General features: G+C 40.7%; 1 protein-coding gene across 22 annotated transcripts in view; it reads right to left on the reverse strand.

The window, feature by feature from the left end:
- Positions 1-27,209, reverse strand: part of LOC114789246 (ryanodine receptor 3) — a 140,583-nt gene that overhangs the window by 108,878 nt on the left and 4,496 nt on the right. For 10 of the 22 annotated variants that reach the window (XM_028978487.1, XM_028978521.1, XM_028978468.1 and 7 more), the window contains exons 2-8: positions 12,239-12,358; positions 7,354-7,455; positions 4,515-4,529; positions 3,629-3,703; positions 3,463-3,541; positions 2,923-3,137; positions 36-135 (exon numbers count right to left, since the gene is read on the reverse strand). In XM_028978487.1, the coding sequence (XP_028834320.1) occupies positions 36-135; positions 2,923-3,137; positions 3,463-3,541; positions 3,629-3,703; positions 4,515-4,529; positions 7,354-7,455; positions 12,239-12,358 (706 nt within the window). The remainder of the gene's footprint in view (positions 1-35; positions 136-2,922; positions 3,138-3,462; positions 3,542-3,628; positions 3,704-4,514; positions 4,530-7,353; positions 7,456-12,238; positions 12,359-27,209) is intronic. The other 12 variants (XM_028978615.1, XM_028978549.1, XM_028978624.1 and 9 more) reach the window with 3 other exon arrangements.

A 27,209-nucleotide genomic window follows, 5' to 3' on the forward strand; every position in this document is an offset into this window, starting at 1 on the left:
TGTCTGGGTTTCTGTTGGTAGGAACATTTTCACACCTTCCTCTATGCTGCTTCCTGAACAGGTGGGGTGGACGTTCCACAGTGTCTGCATAAATGAAGCATCTACTTGGATGTTGCCATTAGAGATTGACAGGTGCTGCAGGGGAACAGGAAGGGACAGTGTTAGCATTTGCAATGATACTATAGTATTTTAAGTACTCTGGACCTCTCTGCCTCAAATTAGTCTAATTATTCTCTATGTAAGGCCAGAAATTTAATTCTCTATATAAGGCAGTGGTGGCCTAGTGATTAAGGAAGCGGCCCAGTAATCAGAAGGTTGTCGGTTTGAATCCCAGTCCACCAGGGTGCCACTGAGGTGCCACTGAGCAAAGCACCATCCCCACACACTGCTCCCTGGGTGCCTGTCATGGCTGCCCACTGATCACCAAGGCTGATGGGTTAAAAGCAGAGGACACATTTCGTTGTGTGCACTATGTGCTATGCTGCAGTGTTTCACAATGACAATCACTTCACTTCTATAATAAATATATGTTAATGCTCCTTGGTGTGTTTCTCAGAACAAGTAAATTGTTCTGTGTGTGTGTGTCTGTGTTTATAGCCAGGACGCTTGTTTGAGCAAATTCCCTCGGTTGCTGCTGGCCAGGATCCATAAGTGAACCCACACAGGCCCATGAGAGGAGGCCGTCTGTCAGTGTGTTGTGCATTTGTTATAGCTTGGTGTGGCTGGGCCTGAACTGGAGCACTGCTGAGTGATCAGAGCATCTGAACCATTTTTGATTGTGCCAGCTTTTTGGAAAACTCCATGGGTAACCCTGGCAGTCTCCAACCCATACCATTTTTCAGGCATGTGTGTTTGTGTGTGTGTGTTTGTATGAGTGCACACGTGAAATAGCAGGATATATAGAGGAGCACACACCGTTTTCTGCAATCATAGGGTAATAATGTTAAATAAATGTATTGTTTGCATTAAAAACATGAAACTACCTCTACATATTAAAATACATTTTAGTTAATGCTAATCGTAAAATCGTTTAAACTAAATAAAGCATGAAAACATACTTAAACTTAGACACAAACATGAACAAATTCTTATCTACTGGAGCAATGGGGCAGTGGTGACCTAACAGTTAAGGAAGCAGCCCCGTAATGAGAAGGTGGCAGGTTCGAATCCCGATCCGCCAAGGTGCCACTGAGGTGCCACTGAGCAAAGCACCGTCCCCACACTCCCCGGCGCCTGTCATGGCTGCCCACAGCTCACCAAGGGTGATGGGTTAAAAGCAGAGGACACATTTGTGTGCACCGTGTGCTGTGCTGTTGTGTATCAATATGATGAATCACTTCACTTTCACAATGGAGTGTACACAGACTTCAAAAGCCACAATAAAAAAAAAAATGAGTTTCAATGCAAATAAAAAACCTTGGAGCAATGTCCATTGACCCCTGTGTTCAGAAACTGGAGCAGCAATCTAGGTTACCAGACACAGGCCGAATAATCCAGAACAGAGAAGGGTGTGTGTGTTCCTTGTCCTGTGTCTGGGATAAGAACAGGGTTCTCATTTCTCTTTGCAAAATTGCCCCCTTTCCTCAAACTTCCAGTATATACAGGTTTGTACACAATATATGAATATGGGAAATGACTCAGCATACAAAATCCCCATTAATGTCCTGAATGTGTTCAGGTCAGGGTGTGCAGCATAGAAACTCTGAGCTATGATTACGATTTTGCACTAATATTAATAATACAGCTTTCGGGTTATGAGAAGCATCGCTATCTCACAATGAGTAATTCTGCACAGACCTGTATGGCTGAGTAGTATGTGCAAGTGAGAGTCTATGTGCAGAATGCCCTCACGGGGACAGAAAACTGCAATGTTTAGAAAAGTGGGGGATATTCTGTTGGTAGAGTGGGATAAAAAAATTGGCAGTCAACGATTGTTGTGTAAGCTGTCCCACTTAAAAAGATAATAGAGGTCTGAAATTTTCATCATAGGTACCCTTCAACTGTGAGAGACAGAATCCAGGAAATCACAGTATGATTTTTAAATAATTTATTTGTATATGGTGCAGAAAATTAGCATTTAGAACCTACAAACAAGCAAGAATTCTGACCCTCACAGACCTGTTACTTCTTCTTTAAGACGTTTGTCTATCCTTCACTGGTAACGAGTATTAATGGTACCTGTTTGAACTCGTTGAATCTTACTATTAGTAACACATTACACCCTCATAGATTAAAATCTAGCAGCACATATCCAGGCCTGTCTAAAGTTTACAAGAGACTATCTAGAAGATTGTGAGAATGTCATGTGGTCAGATGAGACAAAAATAGAATTTGTGTTTAGAGGGGGATGAATGCTAAGTTAAATCCCAAGAACACTGAGAAGAATTTTTGTGAAGCATTTTGTGAGATTTTTGCCAAAAACCTCCTTCTATCAGTGAGAACACTGATGATGAAATATGGCTTGATCTTCCAGAATGGCACATAGCCCAGGCAACAAAGGAGTGGCCACGTAAAAAGCATTATGTGAAATAGAACCTGTGCCCTAGACCTACATGTTTGACCTCTGTCATTGCCAATCAAGGTTACTTTACTATTGTTATTACTACAATAGTATTGTACTATTGCTACATTACTACAATACATCAGTATTGAGGTAAACTTTTGCTATTAACAAAATACTTGTTTTCTGCACCATATACAAATAAATTATTTAAAAATTCTTTAATTTCCTTTTTTTACATTCTGTCTCTCATAGTTTAAGTGTATATATGATGAAAATCACAGACAACTTGCACAATCAGTGGAACCACTGTATGTTAAATGATTATTTAAAAAGTTACTGAGGATTGGTTATACAGCAGGTAAAGTTTGTTCAAGGCTTATAGAATTTAAGTGGTTAAGGTAGATAAAAATTTCACCTACAAGGTAACGTTCTGAGGAGACGCTGACCAGAATGAGGTCATCACCAATTCGAACCTTCTCCCCTTCTGATCTCTGCTTAGAGGCTGGGTGAATGGTCCACCAACATGCTTCACCTGGTAGAGAAAACTCACAGAAACACACACACACAAACACACACCAATACAGAAATACACACCCACAGACATACACAAAGAGGACAGAAAGGAACAAAGATGCTGTCATATGGCACAGTACTCATAGCCTAAATACTGACCCAAATACACACACCCCCTGACAGCGTCATAACTGTAGCTACACAGAAGACATTGCACAGTCAGCCTTGCCTGCACACACATTTTAAATGCTTCACATAAAGTTCTTTCAACTGTCCTTCAATTTAACCGGCAATTTACATTATGAAGTTATTCCACCTTTTATTTTCTACTTACAATAGCTTCCAAATCTCACAAAAATTATATCATATATTAGACATCATGCTCGATACAGCGACTGTTCATAACAAAGTCAGTTGAGCTCATCAACAGGGCGGCATGTGTTTACCTGTTGAGTCCTCCTGCAGCCCCACATCAAAGGATAGCTTGTCCGTCTGAGACCTGGATGTCTTCAAGCATGTCAGGTACTGAGGAATAGATATAAAAATATCTCCTTACATTCAGTCGGTTAACAGACCAGACTCACGAACATTCATGGCCCAGTTAGCTCTTACCATTCCACTGAAGGAGTGTCTCAGCAGGATGGCATGACCGTACAGCAGCGTCCTGTGGCCTCCACCTTGAACTGCCTATGCGCAAAAACAAAAGACACAAATCTGAGTGAGACCTTGATTGATTACAGAAAAGGAAATCTTTGCCCTACCCAAAATGTTACCATTGGAAACATTTTAAATGGATGGAAAAAAGTCATGTTCTCAATGAGGTAGTTCAGGGAATGCAATGAGATCAGACCAGTGGGCTACATCCCCCCAGAAGGTCATAGTTTTAGCTGTTTACCACCAAATTTACTGTTGCGCTCACAGTAGCTTCATTATAGAGTGAATGAGAGGTTTTCATAGACAAGACACACTCTGTGAATGAAGCAGCCCACTTGAACCTTCTTCTAATTTGATCTTTAAACCTGACCATCGCTCTAGCAAGTTACACCAAATTTCCCAAAATGAAATATTCCTCATTATCTACTCACCCTGGTGCAATGGAAATATTTGTAAAAACTCAAGAACACATAGTCAAAGCAAAGAGTTATACTGGCACAAAGGATAATGGCGGATTGTGGGGTCACCATCCCTTCAGCTGGAGCAAAATTTGTAACTTGTAACACACAGCACTGCATTACTGCATTCATGGAGCAGTCAGAGGGAACGCATGCAGTCAGGCAGGTAGCGAGCATCTGTTCCAATGGAGTGAACAAGACACATTTCATTGGCCGCTTGAGGAAATGTGCAGCAAAGGCTCCCAGGGGATGTGGGGGGTAGGGAAAAGCACGCATTGGCAGACTCCACCACAGGAGGAGAGGACGAGTGCCACAAGCCGGGGTTGGGAAAAAAGGCGTTCTTCCTCTCCCCAAGCTCCCTCTGACTGACCTATGGGATTACTCACCTTTCTTAAAAGCCTCTAGGAAGCATTAAGATAAGAGAGAGATGTGTTATGCAGTACACCTACTTCAATCAGATCCGACCCTTAACTTTTCACATACGTCATGTTTCACCTTTAGTGCCAGCAATTATCAGTCATTCTGGCAAATTCTGCCTCCAAATAACCTCCTTGAAGCTATGTTGTTTCTGAACTTATACATCTTTTTGTCTTAGGAATTTTGGAATGATCACTTTCATGAAACATACTAAAGCTCATGTCTCCCAGATCAGTTTTATCACTTCACTTGATATACCTTCATATCTTGATAACCCCGAATCAATAAAGCAGTAAAAGTATTTTTTTCAAAGAACCACTTGACTATGATTAAGGGTGAAGGGCCTCCAGACAGTTTTACATTCTGCCTGTCCAAGGATTAATGCAGCCAAAGGATGATTTCGGCTCAGCAGCATTGTACCGTTTACATGTCCCTCCTGCTTCAGCAGTTTTTGCTGAGAAATATCAGATCTTACAGATTACACAGCTACCAGGTCATTTTGAGGGCATGGGATTTGTGGCCTATGCTCAGCCCTACTGTGTGCAGAGGTCTGTGAGTCTTCAGATTGAGCCAAACCGTGCAAGCAATGTGAAATAAATCAATGAAAACAAGTAAAAAATCTGAACTTGCCATAACATTTTTCCCTTGGTCTATCAGCTACTCCGCCCAATGCAGAAATGCAAACTCAAAAGACAATTTGTCCCCTAAAGGCTGCAGTGGGTGACTCAGTTAGACGTCAGTTTAGAGGTTGTTTGGTGAGTGTTGACCTTTATCTCAGTTCAACAGTCTACCTTGTTTAGCTAGAAGGAACCTCAAAGAGGGCAGACATTGTAGCATAAGGGCTCTAGACTAAAGCAGGGGAAACAGTGTGGGGTACTCAGACCACCACTGGTTTACTGGCAGAGGATGCTGGGACTGAAATATCACTGTACATCACTCACTGAGATCTGCCAGAGGTCATCCGACTTTATACAAGCTGGACGGCATTTGACAACACAGACACCAACAGTGGACATCACTGTCACATTCTGCAGTCTGGTACATTTGACCTTGCACTTTAACTGGATTATGAGGGGGAAAAAAACAGAACCGGTTTAATTTGTTTCTTAAAAGCATTAGAATTTCTTAAAAATTATAGAGCTGTTGATTATGCATATGGTTTACATGAATTTCATTCAAGGTAGGGCATACCCTGTTGATGTTGCATGATGTCAGACTGCAGACTGTCAGACTACAAAAAGTGGGTTATAAGAATCCCAAAAGTTTAATTGTTCTGGTAGTGTAACATAAAGGGAACCAGAAAACAGGAGTCTATGTTAGTTTGTCAGGTACAGTCCATCAGGTACAATCGTCCATTTCAAATTCATGTTTTATATTATTCAGTTCTTATCCAGCAATCCCTTCAACCATGACTATGAATTTGGACAATTTCTTACTGCAGATTGACCTTGGCACATGTCATGTATGTAAATGACTATTTGGCATTATGTTTTTTTATTTTATATCAATTACTGTAAGCATTAGCTGGATCTTGAGCTGGATATTGTACTCAAAAAAACTCTTATGAAAGTAATTTTCTCGCAATTTGCACGATTTCCAGCCAAAACATCACTCTTCCCTGCTACAAAGACATGCTGAGGAGGGAGTAGATGTATTTGCAGTAATTACCATACACTGGAAGACTGGATCACTCCTGACAGTGCAAAGTTTGACAAGTGCATTCATTTTTCCACTCAGAGCCACAGCACAGAGGCAAGTCGAGCGCTATGAAGCTCACAGTTTAATTTGCTTACATTAGAAGGGGCTCATTTAATCAATTTAAACTGATTGACCGTAGTTCGCAGTGCTAAATTTGGAGATTAAGTTACTTACACAAAGTATGTACGTCCAGGTATTTGGACGAGGGCTGCAACATAACGTGGAAAACTGAATTCCAATTGCACTGGAGGAGAAAATTTAATTTTTTATTTATCATTATTTTCATTTCTAAACTTTGTCATCGTTTAAAGCATCATTGACTATCTGGCTTAATGCTGAAATCCATAATGGCATTTCTCCAGGCTAAGTGTTATCTGCAACATAATGAATACTGTGACAGGATCATCCACAACTGATTCGCTACTCAATTACAGTTTGAAAAGCATATTCCTTTTGGGGTCTAAATAGCACTAGGATCGTTCCAGGATCCAGAATAGTTATGGGAGAATTGGAAGGCCCATTTCCCTGTGTGCTACAATCATTATTACTTAGATCACTTATGACATATGGTTTATTAATCTAAGTTAGCCCAATTGTATCTTTGTGAATCATTTTTAAATGGCTTACAATTTTCCTTCTACAGAATTCGAAGTCCAGATTACACTTGACAATAATAATAATAATATTGATAATAATAGTTATAATGCTACTTTTGTTATATAAAAAAGTCAGGTCAAGTAACTTTCTGACACAGACACACACACACATACAAACATGTCTTTTGTACCTTTTTTTTCTCATAACCAACAAAGACCTGACGGCGAACAGAAACGAACAGGGCAGCTTTATACATTAGACACAGGTGAAAATTAGGGAACATTACACATGACTAACGTGAAACCCCTTTCGGACCGGATCGTGACAGGTGGATCTAGTGTGTCTAGTGGAATAAATAAATGTATTACATAATTTACATAAATAAGTAATTAATCTGTACGAAACATAGATTCACACACACAAAATAATACTATTAGCTAATTTCATTTACATAAACACTAAAAGCATCTGATTGGTAAAGTGATGTTAAAAGCTGGAGGGATCAGTACTCACATCATTATTTTGCGCTGTTTTAGCCAGCATCTCCTGAAGTGCTCGCACTGACAAAGACTGCTCCAGCACAAAGTTACAGATGCATAGGTCAGGGGGAACATACTGTGAAAAGAAAGAAATAATTAGTTTCAATACAAGGCAGAATATTACTTATATTCTTATCAACATTCATCTGCATTAACCATAACATAATATACACATTTTGCATATTCAGAAATAGGAGGGTTAAGGATAAGACAGGAAAAGTTGTGGATGTTGTCATTTACACAGTTTTGACCAAATGTAATTTAAAAAAGTAATTTAAACATATACTAAATATAGCTATGAGTGATAAGAAGCTGAAAGGATATCCAAATCACATTAAATTGCTTCAGCATGTTTTCCTATCACTTCAGGGATCTGCAGACTTCAAGGAAACTTCTCACAATAAGAGACTTACACAGCTCCTATACTGCACATACATCCCATTCACAGAGCAGCACTAAGCCATTAAGTCTTATTTATAGCAACTTCCCAATTGAATCTCATTGATGGAACAATTTAAAGAGAGAAGGGATCATTGGAATAAAAAAAACACATTTGACAGATTTACGGCAACAAACTGAGAAAGCACAGTGACAATGCCTAAGGGAGGAAAAAACACAATTAGATGCTAAAACCACATATAGGCAGACCTGTCAAAATACATGAATAATGGCCTCTCATAATGACTACAAGCAACAGCCACAGAGAAGGGACTTTCTGCTGCAACTCAATTACGTTATGTGTTTCATTTGAATTCTGAAGGCTCTCGTGGGTAACGCCATCACTGAGAAATGTTTATTGATTTTAATCTTGTCCGCTATAACAAGACATGCCCCATCAGCATACACCTAATCAGCAAATGAATGAATGGATGAATATTTAAACATTTCCTGCTGACAGTGGCCTTTTCCAATTAAAAATCTTGATTTCCCAACTGGCAGATGACCTCAGGTTTTACAAGCATATGCTAGAAAGCACAAAAATTTCACTCTAAACTAATGGAAAAAGGTTATGTGATTTCAGCTACAGAAACAAAACAACGTTTTTCTGGAGCCAGGTGCTAATATTAAAAACAAAGTTGCATACTGACATAAAGTGCATGTGTCAACAAACCAGGCCACATAAAAGTGTAAACATGGGACACAGACAGTGCAAGAGTAACATTTATGGCATAAAAAGAAGACAGAAAGTGCTAAACCAGTGAATAATAAAGGTGCTAAGAAATAAAATGCAAATGCTGTAATAGATAATATGTTCTAAACATAGAAGAGATATGTGTGTTTGTCAGTTCAAAGAGAAGAGTCCCTGAGTGTTCAGTTGTCTGATGCCCATTTGGAAGGAAGCTATAGCACAGCCTGGCAGCGAGGGACCGAATTCTTCAGTAAGAAAAAGCATGTGAGGGTTGTGTAGAATCCTGCAGTACCCAAACCAAATAGTGATGCAGCTGGACAGAATGCTCTCAATAGTTTCTCTATAAATTGTGGTGAGAATGAGTGGTAGGGTCTTTCCTCAGCCTTCGCAGAAGTAAATGCACTGCTGGCCTTTCTTGATGGTGTTGAGATCCCAGAAAAGGTTCTCCTCTACATATATACCGAGGAACTTTCTGTTCTTTGACAATCACCACACAAGATCCATCAATGTTGGAGAGTGGTCCGGAATCAACAAGCATCTCTTTAATTTTGAACTTGAACTTAATGTGGACAGAAATCTAGTGACCTTGCATTTGTCAGGGATCAGTCAGGGCTTGGAAGGAAGGATGTGACTCGCTTGACTCATGAACAAGGGGATTTTAATAAAAACATGGCACATGGACATCTACACACAGAACGTGGTAAAATTCAACGACCGGGTGTGGACTAAATAAAATGAGGGTACATTTATACACTTGAACAACTGAACACAATCAGGAAATTAGGAACACACACACAGAACATGAAACTCTGGTCTGGAATGATGAACGGAAGCACCCCAAAAAATCTGGGAAACTTTATTGATATAATGGTATAATGGTATATTTTTATAAAATATTATTTGGACCCAAGTAAATTAGGCCAAGTCTGACAGTTTGGGGTAAGGACTATATGAGAAAGACCTGAAGATAAATGAAGGCAGCTTGCAGCTATGTGTCCTCTTTCTTAATTTAAGCACCTGGTCGAACACTGAAAGAACTAGAACAATATCACATTCTCTTGGCTGCTGAACCGTGGAAAGTGGCACCACAGCATTTGGAGTTAGCTCTATTTTCTCAGTACATTCTAAAATCGAACACTCACTCAATCACTCACTATTCAATACCGATTAAGTCATATCAGGGTCTCAGATGTCGGAGTCCACCCCTGGAAAAAAACACAGCATGCACACATCATTCATGCACACTCTCACACAAATGGCCAATTTAGAGTTGCCAATCCAGAATTTTTTCTATGGTTGGGAGAACCAAGAGAACCCAGAGGAAAGCATGCAAATCTGTTATACAGATCCGCAACCTTGGAAGCGTGATGCCACTGTGTGACCCACTACAGAATATAGAGTTAAACTGGAACATCCAGTGGCTACACCAACAGACAAGGCAATTAAAATAAGTAAATAAGGAATATACCCCTCTCTTTCTGGCAGTTACACTTGTATTGGCAGCATGCTTGGACTGGATACTCCTCTTAACACCATATTCAAATATGTTAACATTAATAAATTAAAACTGGATAACTAAGAACAGACCAAGTGACTGTGTCTGCAGGTAAGAGGGAGATTTAAGAGAAAAAGATGGAGCTTGCTGAATCAAATGACTGAAATATTTATTTATATTAATAAATAATAATATTTATATTTTATTTTTAATAAGCAGAGGGAGCCTGTCTCCTGGGTGCATTTAGCTGACGCTTTTCCATAATGTGCAATCACATTGTGCTGCTCTCACCAGGGACATAAGCGGCTTCATAAACTCCAAGCTCAGTAAAATCCGATGGCAAGAGCACCCAGCTCTCTATCCTCGCTGTTAAAGCATTCTTTAAAAAAATATGAAAACCGATACTGTTTGTGTGTTTGTGAGGGGCTACTATGGGGTTCTCTTTGCCCTACTCTTTTGTCTGCATGTATTTATGTGAGTATATTTATGTGCACGTGAACATGTTTTAGGCTGACAGCTTTATACCCTCCTATTGTCAGCACTGCTCTATGTTTTATTGTGGGCTCTGGTGAATCAGATTGCACTTGTTGCCAAGGTCACGCTACTCTTTCATTTGAATGGTAAAAAGAGGTGAGTGCTAAATCAATCAGCTCTCAAATACTCTGCAGTGGGACAAAATTATCTCAAAACTGAAATTAAACTATTAAACATATTCGTTCATCCATCAATCTATCTATCTTTGGAACCCATTAACCCATTTCCAGTGAGCTGAACCCCCATTCAGACCACCAGTCCATTACATAATACACAAACCTAGAGATCTATACAAACAACTCACAGAAACGTATAAATGTGCATGAAAAATTGTCACATTCATACATGATAAATCTGCATAACAGACATCTACTGGTCCCCACAAAAATCTACTTGAATCTAATACAATGCAATATAATATAATATAATCTAGTACAATATAATTGTCACAATTGGGTGCAGCTGGAGTCGTACCAGAGCTCAGCCAGTCGTGGTGAATACGGGCTCATGCAGGGCGCGCTGGAGGGTCGCCCGTGAGGTCGGGGAGTTACGCGGCGAGACGTGCCAGGACTAGGATACGACCCCCAAGAACATCCCAGTGGGATGAGGGTTGGGTTGTGGTGGGCAGTGCTGCGGTGTGACATCGATCCCTGGGTAATCCGCAAAACTAGGAAGCGGCAAAGTCTGTGGGTGAATGGGCAGAGCGAGGACAAGAGGAACAGGGCAATGAGAAGTTGCCAGCTGCTGGGACTGCCTCGTGGGGAATCCGCCTCCCCATCTACGGTCGCGGACATGCCTATCCTCTGCCTGGACGTTCCCCAGCATAACGGCAGGGCAGCATCAGTGCCCCCCGCCTGCTGCAGAGAACGTCCACCAACCTCCATGGCACACGGCCACCACCATCTCCAGCCCCCTGTGAGAAGTGCCCAGGCTGCCCAGGTGGTGTGTACTTTGCTGCTCTTCCCTTGCTCTAAGACGCAGAGAAGATCACCACCGTACTGTCGCATCTGACTGGGTCCAGAGGCAGACCTCACGGTATGGGACGCAGCACTGGTGGGTGGCCAGAGGGTCACTCCTGCTGTGTTCTTGGCTGTGCCTCCTGAGGAGGTCCCGGAAAGCCTGGAGAGGGAGCCAGATGACCCTCTCTTTTGTCTGTGTGTGTGTGTGTGTGTGTGTGTGTGTGTGTGTGTGTTTGTGTGAGTGTTTTTGAGTCTGTATGCCCCCTCCACTTCCCCTCTTTTTATCCACCAAATGGCAACCAAGCAGCAGAGAGCAGAGTTCCTGACCCGACTGCAACAGTCCAGGGCGAGGTGAACAAGACCCAAAATACCCCTGTGCTTTTTTTTTCTTCTAAAGTTTATTCTCTCATTCACTCACTATGCAAAACCACTTAATCATACACAGGCAATCAAACCCACAACCTCAGAGTTGTAAGACCATGTCACAGATGGCCCAACAACAGCTCAACAGTAACAACAGTAACCTTCTAATAGCACCTTACATAGTCTTGAAATTAAGAATCTGCTTAGCACCTAGTTTATTAAAAATAACTCTGCATACCTCTGCATTTATCTTATGGCAATACTGTCAGGGCATGCTTGAAATAGGCACCCTAAGTGTATATGGCAAGATGTGCATTGGGAGTCCTTTAGTCAGGGTGAATATGTGTGTGTGCATCTGTGAGTTTATAATTAGTCCCACCTTAGCCTCAGAGGTAGGCTCCAGGTAGCACAGTCGATTGCCGAGCCCCTCAGCTGCCAAGCAGAACTTCCGATTCTCCTTCTGAATGCAGGCAACACACTGGAGCACCACTTCATCATCCTGACAAAGAGAGGGAGAGGGTGATTACTGCATGATCTCAAAGAAAGGGAAAAAACTATATTAAATCATTGACTGTTACACAGTGGACTATACCCTTTGCCCCGAGAACGTACTTGCTCATAAAGTGTTCTTTTTTTTTGACAGTCATAAAGAACTGTGCACTGAGCGCAACTCAAATGCCAACTCTTTGGCACTATTTTCAAACTATTGTCATTTATTTATGTAAATCCTGATGCCTTACCCTAGTGAACATGGCCCACGCCTGTTCCGCAGATGCCCTGAAAAGTTGGCCTAATATCCCCTAGGCTGTTTATAATGAGCATGAATGTAACGTGGATGATTGGAAGGTTTAGGATTTAAAGAAATTAATTAATTACCAAAGCATATATAGAGTGGCTTTGATGTGTTTGTAGACTTGCTATTCCTTTGGGCCTGATTAGTTCATGAGAGTCTTTTCACATCTCATGCCGCAAGAAATGTCTCAAAAGAGCAGCTTTGCGATGTTTGTTTTTGTAGCAGGCTCTGTAGCAACAGAACTAACTGTAATTTTACTTCAACTGATCATGCTGACTAAGCAACAAGCCTATCATGAATGCAGTGCAAATAGCTAAAATCACACTTCATCATGTAATATGTGTCTGACAAGATTCCAGCCTCAAAAGAGACATTTTCTCATTAGCGTCCATAAATAATTTCAAGCTCACTAAGTTTTGTTGCACATCATTCAGATAGTTCAGGCACATTTAGTATGTTCTCTTTCAAACATTCGCTCGGTATCTCACTATGGGCATTCCCATAGTGAGATACCTCACTCATGTTATCAGAGAACCGGGGTTACGTCAAGTAACCTCACGTTCTCTTTCAAACATTCGCTCGGTATCTCACTATGGGAACGCCCATAGTGAGATACCTCACTCATGTTATCAGAGAACCAGGGTTACGTCAAGTAACCTCACGTTTCTCAACAACACACTCTAACGCAGACTTTAAATAAAGCAGCCTTGGGACAGCAGAATTATTATATGTGCTAAAGTAAAATTCAACCAATAGCTGCTAACTTTTCAGCCTTTTAATTGTCTGCCCTAGGCTTAAGTCGGTGGTTCGTGAGCCACGGCAGGATGAAGGTAGACAAACGGCAAAATACAATCCAAATGTAAGTGAAGTGATTGTCATGTGTCCTCTGCTTTTAACCCAAGAAAGGCACCCGGGGAGCGTGTGGGGATGTTAATTTGCTCAGTGGGACCTTTGCAGTTCTGTATAACCCACAACCTTCCATTTATAGGTCTGCCTCCTTAGCCGCTAAGCCACCACAGCCATCCAAATACAAATGTGAAAAAACATATACATCTTTGAGATAATTCTTCAAATATCTTTGAAATATCTGTCATTTGTAAACTTGTTCATATATTAAATCATATTCATCATGTTAACATTATTATTGTTTAAACCATTAAAAACATTCAGAGTCAGGTGGGTGGATATCAAAAGAAACAAATTCCCAAATACTAAAAAATTAATAATAAATGATTATTGACATTTCACTTTATTTCAGCCTCTCAAATACACAGAACTGATAAAGAGTGACATATTTGTATACATGCATATTTATTTTTGCAATTTCCAAATAATATGAATGGATCATGCAGATCATGCAGCCTCTGATTTAAAATGTGTAGAAGTCATATTATATAGAAACTCTGAATGTGTGGAAGCAGATCTGTACACAGCAGTGGTTTAGCTGCTCCAGCAGGAATGTGCTGATACTGCAACGAAATAGAGCAGCACTGCACAATAGCCAGCTGCTGCATTTAATCAGACCTACTCCTATAGGAGGTCTGATGCAGGGCTTCACAGCTAGAACTGGGCTTTAGAGGCTTTAGAGTGTGTTTTGTATTTAGGTCATAGTGGGGACTAAAATCTCAAAAAGGCAGGGTAAAAAAAAAAAAGAGACCAAAGATTAGTCTAATCAAGGATAAATTTGGGATTGGGGAAAGGCTATAGTCAAGGTTAGGCAGCGTATGAAGTGTATTTACCACTTAGATCAGAGCATGAGAACATAGTGAAACCCTCTGACAAAACAGTAAAATCCTAGTTCTTCATAATGCTTGCACTCAAATAATACTCATTTGTAATTCTGCTAATTTATACTTGTTTGCTCAGTTGAATCTAATGTGTTAAACCTACAACAGACGTTTACAGCACATTCAACAGCAGCTTTGTGGTTTTGTGTACTGTGACACCACTATTGTTTTCTGCTAGCGTCTCTCAGGCTGGGGTTACACAGACATGATGAAGATGTTTCCATTCACTGCTGAAATTAATTATGGATTCAAAGCTTCACGTTGCTTGTGTATTTTAGAGCAGAAAGTTACATATTCAATACACTCTTAATAAAGACCCCTGCACCCATCCGGTCCTTCATTCTTCACCTCTTCACTCCCAGAATTCTTCTAACAGTCTACAGAAAGAGCTGTAATTCATCCGCGGGGCATCGAAATTACGGCTAATCTGCCTTTTTCACCTTCATTGAGCCTCACTCACCAGTGAAGGCCTCTGCTAAGAAGGTCAAAAACCTGTCATGCCCCTGGCCCAGCGGCTGCGGATTTCACCATTGCCACAAGGGATACCAATCCCATGTGCCTGGTCTGTATCAGCTATGTACACGCTAAGCAGGTGCTTAACCAAGTGTCAGCGGGTTACGAGCATGGCCTCAAACTTTGTCCGGGCTATCTCCATCGGCGGGCAATCTTCTTAAATTAATGTTTTGGGAGGACCCAATGCTACAGCATCCTCCTTCAGACTACCTGGAGGTTTGTGATGAGCCTAACATCTCCAGCTGAACTGGCTGTGAAAATGGGCACCCGTTTGCTTGACATGGTTGGACCTCTGTCTCCCCGGGACAAGTTAAACGCTCGAGATTAGACAGGAACCACAACGCTGGTACCAGATTCTGGAACAAGCCATACGGCATGCCCTGTCTATAGTTTTACGTCAGTGGACTTTAAGGGAATGGTGGCCCATGTGGAGGCCTCCCTGGCGATCCAACATAAAGCGGATTGGTTCAATGCATTCATTTTTTAAAAGATTTACAAATCTTCGGCACAGATGGGGCACGCAATGAATGCATCAATGCTCCTCCTGTCCTTCCTGGTGGAGTTGGAGGAGGACGTGTCCATGGCCATTCATAATGGCAGATCTGTAAACATGATCTGGACCGAGATCCGTACAGTCACCAACCTGATTCTACGAGTGTTGCGCTGCTCAGCTCAGTCCGCTGGCCTGAGTCTGACTGTGGGGTCTGACTATGGCCACAATGCCTGAGAAGGACAAGCTGTATTTCTTGGATCAGGCCGTCAAACCTGCGGGACTTTCTGTACCTGCTGTCACCTTAATGCAGGAGTGGTTTTAGGCAAAGAAAGAGAGGGTACGAAGCGCTTACATCATTCCTCTCCAAGAGACCGCTGTTCACTCTGGCTCAGCAAACCAAGGCCCACCTTCTTAGGAGCTGCACCAAGACCCATAATGCCCAACTGGTCAGCAATAGCCACCAGACAGCCACAACCCCCTGATCAAAGCATGCAACAAAGGCCCGCAAACCAGAGATTCAACCCATGAAAATGGCATCCTTTAAAACCCCAACTCTGAACCAGCCTCAACTGCCCCGCAGGGTAGGAGAAGGACTTGGCTGGCCTAAACACGTGCTGAGAAGGGAGTGTTTGGGGGTGCTTCAGGCTCCCCGTTTATCTCCAACAATGTTATACAAGCACTCTTTGCATGTCTCCGCATCACCCAGGCATAGTCTACCTTAATAGTAGAAAAGCTATGCTTGTTCCAATTTCTCCTGTAGAAAGGAGAGCACTGCTGAAACAGGACACTGATAGGACACAAGCTGACGTCCGACACACGACTTCTCAAACACTCTCCACTTCAGGTCATACGATGACCTAGTGGATGGTGCCCTGGCACTCTGAATAGTGGCGATCACATTATGCGAGGCCAGATTAAACCTCTCATGGGCCAGGACCACAAAGCCCAGATTTCTGTCTGAGGATGAAAAATCTGCCCCTTGTCTGAAACAGCAGGCCTCTGTGAAGGGGAAGATTCCAGGGTGGCACATAAAGCAGAAGAGCTATCTCCACCAACCATGGGTGACCCGGCTTGTGTGGCTCAGAATCAGTGTGAGAGCCCCCTGAAGTTCCCCTTTCTAGGGTGGGCAGGGTCAGCAGCACCTGCGGCCACAGATGTGACCATGAGTTCATACGAAGAGGCGCACTGTGTACTGTCAGAGAAAAGAGTATGTGACACTGCGCATTTTCTGGCAATGCCATGAGATCTACAGCAGCCCTGCTGTACATCATACAGATTCTCGCCACCATCGCGGGATGGAGCCTCCACTCCCCATTGTCTTATAAAACAGCCCTGCTGCATGTGCTGGTTACAGCCAAGCAGCTGATTGAGCTGCATGCTCTCTCTATGCACCCAGCCTGCATGCAGTTTTCAGAAGGTGACGGCAAGGTAATTTTGTGCCCCAATCCGGTGTTCGTATCAAAGGTCTTAAATACTTTCAGCGATTCCCCGGTAGATCTGCAGGCATTTTAACCGCCTCCCTTCTCCTCGACAGAGCATCATCGGCTCAGCATGCTCAGCATGCTCAGCCCTGTGCATGCCCTGCGGGTGTACATGAATGGGACTGGACCATTTAGGAGAAGCGAGCAGCTGTTTGTTTGTTTTGCTAGCCCGTCACAGTTAAAAGCTTTGTCCAAGCAGAGGTCCAAGCTGGCTAATGCAGGCTATTCCTATGTCTTATGTGGGTCGGGTGCTGCAGCCCACTTCATCTGTGTGGGCGTACTCCACCAAAGGGATGGAGGTGCCCTGACACTTTTACTAGGTTGTACTGCCTAGATGTGACCTGGGAATGTCTTCATGAAGTGCGCATTATGTGTACATGCCTTTGGCCCATCCAGTTACTGGCCTAGCAATCGGGGCGCTTTCTATATCCTATGGTGAGATATTGAGCGAATCGACCAAAGAGGAATGAATGGAATGTTGTAACCCCGAGTTCTCTGAGGGAGATGAGTGAGACATATCACCAGAATGCCCCGCTTGCATTCCATGAGGAAGAGTTGCGTTTCAAGAATGAAGGACGGCTTTATTAAAAGAAAGAGTGGCCTCTCGCGGGCCCATCCGGTCAAGAATGAACGTGTGATTGAATTGGGCTTCAGTGAATAGCCATGAAAGGAGCGTGTCCCATAGTCTCACCCATTTCCATCAGGGAACAAGGGTTACAACTGTAACCTTCCGTTTCCATCTGCACATCTGTTCTACATGACTGAACATTTTGAGCTCACAGCCCCATCATAATTTGACTCCTTGTAACATTTTCATCAGTTTCCAGCAAGCAGATGCTGAATGGCATCCAGTTATACTGATTTATGGTCACCAATGTGTTGGCTCTTGTATTGATTTACAGAACAACACCTCTATTCCACCTCATCAGCTCTAGATGATGGTTGTTGCCATGATCATTTGCACATCAGCTTTAAATTACATTGCATCATTTGTTATTCCCAAAGTGACTGATGGGTTTTGAATAGTCTCATTCCCATACACCCCTCCTTGCTATTCAGAAGTAAATGTATGAAATTAGGCTTTGTGACTATAAGAAAGTGAGGATCATCTCAGGGCCCAAAAATGATTCTGAGGAATACAGGTCCAAAATGCTTTAGAGACATTATAGACATTATAAATTGGGAAGGAGGTAATTAAGACAGTAAAGACTACAGATACCAGACTTCCCCATGTGAGGCTGCATAATGTGAGAGGTTCAAATCAGAACCAACATCTTACTGCATAAAAACAGCATGCATGGGTTTCCTTCACACAGTAAGATACATGGCAAACATCCATATGATTGTCTGCCACACCCCCAAAAATATCTTTGAAGACTCAGTACATTCACACTGCAGATTTTCCAGTCATATCCAGTCTGTACATAAGACCTGAGCTCACTGTAAACACGAGGAGATTGGATTTTCATTCTGGGCCTTGGGGAAGCACTGTACCCATGCTGAGAAAGCCTGTTAAATGCTCATGCATATGCACTATGAAAAGAGAGTGCTATATAAAGAGCCTATATCAACCATCACCTATTGGTACAGAAAATACAATTTGCACAAAGAATGCAGAACCAGTTTGAGTTAAGATTGCAGCTCTCCCAGCATCCCTTACTGACTCTGAGATGCGAGCTCTGGGACACAGATTCTGACAGGCTCAAAGCTGAAAAATTATCTGTTGCTTGAGATGTGAAAAAAAGGAACAGCAAAGCAAAAAGAGACCAAGAGTAATGAAAAACAAATAGAAACCAGCACACAGTAAAGCTGTCTAGTCAGAGGATCGTTCATGTTTTATATGACTTCCACTTCTTGCAGTGCAATTTTTCTGTGTATCAGAAATCAATCCTGCAAACAGATATCCTTGGGAAAGCACATAAAATTTGTCAGCAACTCTCTTGCTGTTTCTGCTGGGACCCCTGGATTCTGCACACTGGCTTGTAGGGCTGCATTGCTGCAGAAAAACCTTCTGCTGCAGCACTAATAAAGAAAAAGGAAACATCCAATTAGAAAATTCCAATGACTCTTCAGTCTTCATGATTTTTTTCATTGTTAATGTGTGCAATTCCCTCAACGTGTTCAGATATTGTTAATATCGACCTCACTTCCTGGTCTGCCTGAATGTTGCTGCCGTAGCAGAATAAAACACTCTTTTATTACATGCATCATTGACTCAGCGACTACGAGGCCATCATAAAAAAATCCCAGATATCTGAGTCGGTGCTTGTGGCAAAAGGCTGAAGCAGAGGTCGTTAAATTGGCGTGAATCTTTTATGAGCTGGGCAACAGTGCTGTCGTCAATATCGGACAGTGAGCTTAGAGACGTCAGCATCACTAAGGAGAAGAGAAAAAAGAATCCAGCACTTCAATTATCTCTATGCGCACTGCAACACAGATCAGCATAGCTGCTCTGCACCAGGATATATCAGTCAAGTGCCAGGAGGAGCAAAAAGACGTTTTGGTGCTAAAAAGAAAACACAGTTTAAATACTCTAAATTATTCAGTGCATTTTGTAATCACTTCAGAGGCAATTAAAAGTATGAGCTTGTTAACACTAAAATAGGGCTGCAAACAACAAGCAGCCTGCTCATGTGACTAGACATTATTCAAGTAAAATACAATCAACACTGTGAGCAAATATTGTCCAATCAAGTCCAATATGATCCTTATTATTTTCAGATGCTGTTGTGAGGGCTTCAGAACCAAGACATTTTATTAATGACTAAATATAAATATAATTCAAGTATTAAATAACAAGGTATTTAATAGACAAATAGTCTAATATTGGATATAATGGCTGGAACCAAGTTCCTTGTGTGTTTTAACATACTTGGCCAATAAACATGATTCTGATTCTGCATAGGACTGATTCAAATCAAGACAGATAGTACTGAGGTGGTCACAGCAATGCTCTGTGCACAGAAACATATTTGTCTGGAAATATCTGGGATACATTCTTCTTATTCTGCTGTTGCTGTAGTACAAAAGTGGCATATGTCAGGCTGCTATCTCCGTTCCTCCATGCCAGATGAATTACAGGGGCAATGTCACTGTAACTTGTCAACAGGAGGAGAGAAAACATCACAGATTTCATCATGGTCACCCAGTGCAGAGGGAAACATATTTCCTGGAGTATGGTACCTGCAGCACCATACTCAATTCTCTACATGATGGATAGAGTGGAAATATCCTCATGTTCTGGGTAGATTATGCATGCAAGCTTGTCTAGTGTAGGGGTGCAATGGTAATTTTTTTTGTTCCCACAGCAAAAAAGAACCAACATGAAACAACAGAATGTAAACCTAAAATCAGGGTTGAATATCAAGTTTACATACTGGACTCATACAGAACTATTCACAGCTAAATCTACCGTTAAGACATGTTTAGCTATGAAAATGTATATATTTCGCTGTAAATGGTGTAGGTTAGAATTCAGGAAACATATTTAACCTATTCAAATAACATTATCTGCCAATTTTGTAAAGAGATCTAAAAGACGTTTAAAAGATGTTTAAGACGATTCTCTCCCTCATAGGGCAGACAAATACGTTCATTTACTCACAGAGCTGATAAATGAGTGTCATTATCAAAGCTGCCAACTGCCAGCTGCTGGTGAGCACATTTGGCTCTCCTGGATCATATGAGTCTGGCCAACACGTCACATTTACTAATCTGACTCAGCAATGAAGGCTGAGACTCCATTTCATGTCTGTCTGAAACTTATGTATTTGTTTATTTATTTTTGATGCTAATATTGTCTGCTCCCTGTCTCCAAAGAAAACAATACAAGTCAAAGATCCAACCCCAACAAAATAGCCCTTTTTGCTGTTACCAGCCAGAGAATATAAAGATATTAGTCATGTGATATACTAAATTGATTAAAATGGTGAACTTTGGCATATTTACTCTGCCATTCGCACATGACAGAAATTTGTGCAGCTACTGCCATTATAGTCTACCATAAAAGTGAAGTGATTGTCATTGTAAAACACTGCAGCACAGCACATTGTGCACACCATGAAATGTGTCCTCTGGTTTTAACCCATCACCTATTAGTGAGAAGTGAACAGTCATGACAAGCGCCCAGGGAGTGGCACTTTGGCGGATTGGGATTGGAACTGGCAACCTTCAAATTACAGGTCTGCTTTCTTTCCTACTAGACCACCACTTCATGTCCCATCATTGGGGGTGTCTGCCATGCAGTGGGCTTGGCTGGCACTGAATTTGCGGAATTGTTTAACATTACTGACACATGCAGGTGACAGACCTGAAATTCTGAAATTCAGCAGCACATTATGTCACACCACTAATGAATGTGATGCCCGCATCAAGGATCCAACAGAAGCAAAAGTGATGTTGGACTGGACTTGACATGACTTGGAGTTATCCTCTGATGCTGATGCCATTGGTTACACAACATCAGTTATGTTACAATAATTTGGATATGTGTGTTGCTTTATTTTTCTGTTTATCTTGTTAACACATTTTGTAATATTGTTAACATATTTAGCTTTATTATGTAACATTATGTCTGGTTTCAGTCCAGATGCTTTCAAACTGGTAGAATAATAAAATTTGATATTTGTTTATATGGACACATTTGCTGTGCTAATTTGTTGTCATATCGCCCAGCCCTAAGTGTAAGGTAGGTTAGTGGAACCAAGTGGAGAAATAACTGAAAAACAATGCATAACTACAGGTTGTCAGACTAGAATGTAGAGTATATGTCTGAAAACACTGCTCATCCAATGACAGGTAAATATTTATTGTCTCATTACAATGGCAACTTGGGTGACAGCCTCTCCAACAGGATACATTTATATTTACAGCTAGAATAACAATCCATGTACTCCCATATCACAATTATAGAATATTAAAATTGCTTAAAGTATGTGCTTGGGGACTTCAGTCCTATCTCAGCTCTAGATGCCCACTACCACAGCTGCCCAGCACTGGATGTTGTACCTATTCACCATGTGTGGGACTGACCTTGAGGATAGGACCATCAGAATCTCAAACATACTATTTGTTGCAGAGATGGTCACACAAGTCTCAAGTCATTAACAAGTTTTGAAAAAAATTTGTGGGAATTTAACACGTCAATTGCAATTAATTAATTTGGAAAACTGTTAAAAAAAATTACACATTTAATGAGGCAAATGGTAACATAGGTCAGTGCTCAACTTCCTAGTAGACCGATTACATTAATCAAGGGCTCTCAAGGCTTGTGCATCACACATTTTTTTTGCGAAAGTTCACACGCTCACATGCCAGACATGAAACTCCCCCCCAAATTCATGCCCTTCTATCAGCTCCATCTGGAACTGTACCGGAGCATTTTCCACGTCAACGCAAATAGTTTTTTTATGCTTCACATTGCATTATGGGATTGCGTTCAAGTTTTGCTCAAATTACCTTTTTCGGTTCTGCCTTGATTTTTGAAGAAGAAAAACTGCACTTTAAGTTTTTTTATTATTATTATTTAAAGAAAATACCATTTTATTTAAATTACTTAAAATAGCACTTTATTTTTAACTCTGCTCAATTTTAGCCAGGGATAATATATTTGTTTCTCTGTTTGGGATTGAAATGCAGTTTAAATGCATTTTTTCCACAAATGAAAAATGCTTGTCCATTCATGTCCATGTCTATTACTTGATTTTGTCACCCACTAAAATCCTTTTTAATAAAATAAATTGTGTTTTGGGGCAAATTTACTTGCAATTAAATGCAATTAAATCAAGAGTAATCAATTACAAAGACTCTAGTTAACTAGATTAATATTTTATATTGAGTCAAAATATGTTTCTAGGTTTACGTTATGGTAAAATCATATTGAATGAACACATGTTATTTTCTAGAAATAATATTATGGTGGCAAATATATTTAGTTATATAACCTTATGCATACTGGTAAGCGCATACATTTTAATTTGAGTAAAAATTAATTTATGTCATAGGATGGCCATCATGAAAGAGTCAAAATCATGTAAAGCAATGGCAGTATTTAGACAGCAAGTAGACTGTGAGTAAGACAGTTAGTAAAATGTGCAGAAGAATGAAAAAAATAATATGATAATTGACCTAACAGGAAATGTTATTGGTTGGTGTGATAATTCCTGCTGCCTTAAATGTACATCTAGAATCTAGACAGATGAGTACAGAACATATGTGCATTCATTTGCATATATTATATTATCTAACCTATCTATAGCTTTTCTATGCCTTATCTATCCTCCTAATGTCTACAATTAGCTTGGCAAAGAGATGTATGGTGCGAAAAATCTAAAAGAAAAGAGAAATCTATCAAAAAGGTGGGGCCTAAATCACTGATAAGCTTTGCTGGCTGTGCAGGCCTGACATTGTTGAGGCAATTTCTTCATTTAGCCCTCCAGATCAATAGCTCATTACAGCATGCATTCAGCAGGTTGTCTCCAGACCATGCACTGCCTTAATTCCTTCAGCTTCTCCCTTGACTGTCTCCATATTGAGAGAATGTAAAGGGGAAATTTTTGGTTTCTGCTGAGAAGTGCTTGCAGGTCAAATTTTAGCCCTTCTCCTGGTAAGCACAATTGCGTTTAAATACAGGCAGTAAAAAAAGACATAATGGCTGTCAGATAATTTACTGGTATTAATGAGCTTCATCAAAAAAATCAATGAAGTGCCAAATGCTATGAGTTAACATTTCTGTGTACTTTTTTGCGGACATGTAGGAAGTGTGATAATTCATACTGATAGTGGAGATGTTTTTTTCCTGGTATAAATTCCCATTTAATATCAACAATTAATCATTAAATATAAAATAGGTTTAGCAGTAAAGCACTTAAAACCGCATGTTTAAAAATACAATGTGCTAGAGGTAGAGATACAAAGCCATATGGGCCATAATTCCTCTGCATTTTAATGCTAAAAACGTGTTTTTATGAAAAAAGCTCCGCTTTGAACGCCGTTTATAACGCCTCTTGCCTGTTGCCATAAGGCGTTAAGTAAACGGCTGGTCTGTGCACCTGCTCTACATTACCATGCATTACGTGTGCTTTTTTGTATGCGCTTAAACGGACCACGCGTGACGCCAGATCCACATTGCCTGGTCTGATCAGAAGTCACGCCTGGTCTGTTTTACCAGATGCCTGGTCTGACCCGCCCATTTCTCCTCACACGAAAAAAAACAGCAAGCTTGTAAGTCCACGTTACAACAGTAAGGCAAGGTGAGGTGCCTGTAGTTCGTATCTCACCAAATAATTTCATCTCCAAACTATTTGGCAGCGCATAATGATCTGCGTGGCTGTTTGAAAGTGGATTTTTGCGCAATTTCTTTACATTTTTATCACCCTCACTGATGTCCACAGCCAAGTGAGGAACACAGTCCTCACATACTTTGGAGAAAAGAGCCTTGCCAAGGAAGAAAACCCATTATGTTGGCCAGGCTAGCCAAGTGGGGTAGTGGTGGCCTAGCTGGTAAGGAAGCAGACCCATAATCAGAAGGTTGCCAGTTCTAATCTCGAACCGCCAAGGTGCCGCTGAGATGCCACTGAGCAAAGCGACGTTCCCACAGCCACCCTGCTGCCCACTGCTCATCAAGGTTTAAAATATTCGGTTGTGTCACCGTGTGCTGCAGTGTTTCACAATGACAATCACTTCACATCTTACCTCTGCATCCCTGCCACATCAACACCATCTGTGTCTACATATTTTGCATATGTAAAGCATACATGTGTGTGTTTTTGTGTTAGTCCATTTCTATTTAATTTTCTTATTATTATAACAGCTCAAGGAGCTGTTTGTGGAAATGAAGGAAATGTTTGTGCACTTTCTAAACCAATGCTTTTCTTGTTTTAAATGGGTAATTAAAATAATTACAATAATAATCAACATCGATTATTAAAATAATCATTAGTTGTGGCCCTAGACAAAACCACTGGGACAGACCCTATAATCATTGAGTTTTATAGACATTGCTACTGTCAGGATTGGGGGCACCTGGGGACACACCTTGGCCCAAGCAGGACTGCCGTTATAAGGCGCTATTGATTATAATGTGACATTTTTTGTGGACCCTGCAACTGTTGTGTAGTGTTGTTTTTCAATTCTGGCAATCACCACACGCCTGCGGATTTGATTATGTTTTTCCACTTTTTGTTTCCCCTGTTTTCGGCCCTCGTGCCGTTTAATTTGTATTTAATAAATCACTGTTCCCAGTATGTTCCGCCTCTGCGCTTCCTTCCCCGTCAGCTCACAGACGTGAAATCTACAAGTGATTAAAATCAAGAACAGTTGATGCTTTACCATTGATGCTGTAAAAGGATGCCAACAAACATAGAATGCATTGAATGTCAGGTTATGAAATTTCTCATCTTTCCTTGTACATAATGTAGTCAACAGTATTTGGTCCTATTTCAAAGTGTAAAGTGGAGTTGTATAGGAACATCACACATATTTTAGGAACATAAAACCCTATTTTTTAGGGTTTAAAGGGGCTTGGTTACCTTCCTTAGTTTCAATAAACAGATTTCTTTACACACATGCCACACATCATGACATTTTAGCCATTTCTATGCTTCTGTGTTTTGAGAAGGGTTGTTTCTGTTTCAATATGACTGTGCCTCCATGTACAATACAATAGCAAGATATTCAAATCCAATATATTAGCGATGAACTAGAATGATGACTGCCAGATGCTCCTCCTCATCCAACATCAGTGTGTAACCCCACAAATGCTCATTGGGAAGAAAGGCCAATGGTCAACAAACTTGTGGAACACCATCCAATTAGAGTCGAAGATCTTATTGCCAATGCTCCAAATTGATGCCTGAGGATAATGAATGCAATATCATAAACGTTCCTAGAGGTGTAAAAGTTATGGCCCTATACCATAGTGTATGAATGTGGCTTTCATTAGTTCTAGGTTCAAGTACTCCAATGTTCTTTTTAAGGCTGCATCTTATCTTCAAACAATGATGTTTACATTTAATTTATGCCATTTAGCTTATCCAGAGAGAGGGATTTACAATCGGAAGTTACTGGAAGAGTCCCATTGAGGTTTTGTTCAGAGAAACAATAATAGTAAGTGGGGTCTTAGTGGACTTCTGGTCCATAGGAAAGTGTGTTACCCATCTATTACACATTACAATTAACCAATCAATGTAATTTCCTTGTGTTCCAAATTAACACATCAATGTAATTTCCTTGTGTTCCAAATTAACCTTTCCGAGTGTTTCTAGCACTAAGACACTAACTACTACACCAGGGACCAGGCGAGCAGTACTAGAGTCTTGGATAAGGTGAGGTAAGTGCTCTAAGATAGGACAGTGCTACCCAGTGTTGGGCACATTGTTGACCACTTCCTTGTTCCTTGTGCTTTGTCTCTGGTGTTACACTGATGAATTATGAAAATATCATAATTCTATACAATTAGCTAGTACTTTGGCAAATGGATTATCTTGAGGATTGGTGTTTTTGCCAAGATATTTTGACCTTTAGGGTTTTGCACTCAGTTTAGTGGCAAGAAACACTCATAGCTCACAAGCAGCCTTATAGCTATAGATGTCTTAAGTGAAGAACAAATCTGGCCATTTACCATTTACACCTGAACCACACAACTACAGATGCTAAATGTTGTAATACAGGATAGTAGCCAGCCATTACCCAAATTACAAATAAATGGTATTACAAGGTTATGTAGGTAATGTAATGTGTCAATGAATCCAATAAAGGACTTTATCATAACCAATGACAGATAATCTTGGCATCTGCAAATATCTTGCATGATCATAGAGATTTGTGGCCATCTGTTGTGGAAATCGTAATTGAGGGGATGTGATCTGTCTAAGAATGATTTGAAAGAAAAAGTTTACATTGAATTGTTTTATCAAAATATTCATTACAATTCTTCGTTGTGGCTTAAAATCCAATGAGAATTTGAAAATTGCTGATGGTTCAGATGCGAAAGTTCATAAAACCCCAAAGTAAATACAGTATCTGCTGACAATCTTTCAGCCATTCTTCAGGTGTGATTTAATTAGTGAAAAGACAGATGGAGTCTCTTAAAATTTGTGCTTGCAACATTTCACAGAATTCAGGGGGTTTGTTGAATATGCTTTAACTATGCGTGATCACATCAATGAGCTATTCTGGAGGTACTGAACAAAGGCATGTGAATTAAAGCTAGATAAAGTGAATAATATCATCTTTCTTTGCAAACTGACCACAGAACAAAACAAACCTTTATTTTGATCCCAGCT

Source organism: Denticeps clupeoides, chromosome 1, assembly GCF_900700375.1.
Source record: "Denticeps clupeoides chromosome 1, fDenClu1.1, whole genome shotgun sequence".
NCBI classification, from domain to species: Eukaryota; Metazoa; Chordata; class Actinopteri; order Clupeiformes; family Denticipitidae; genus Denticeps; species Denticeps clupeoides.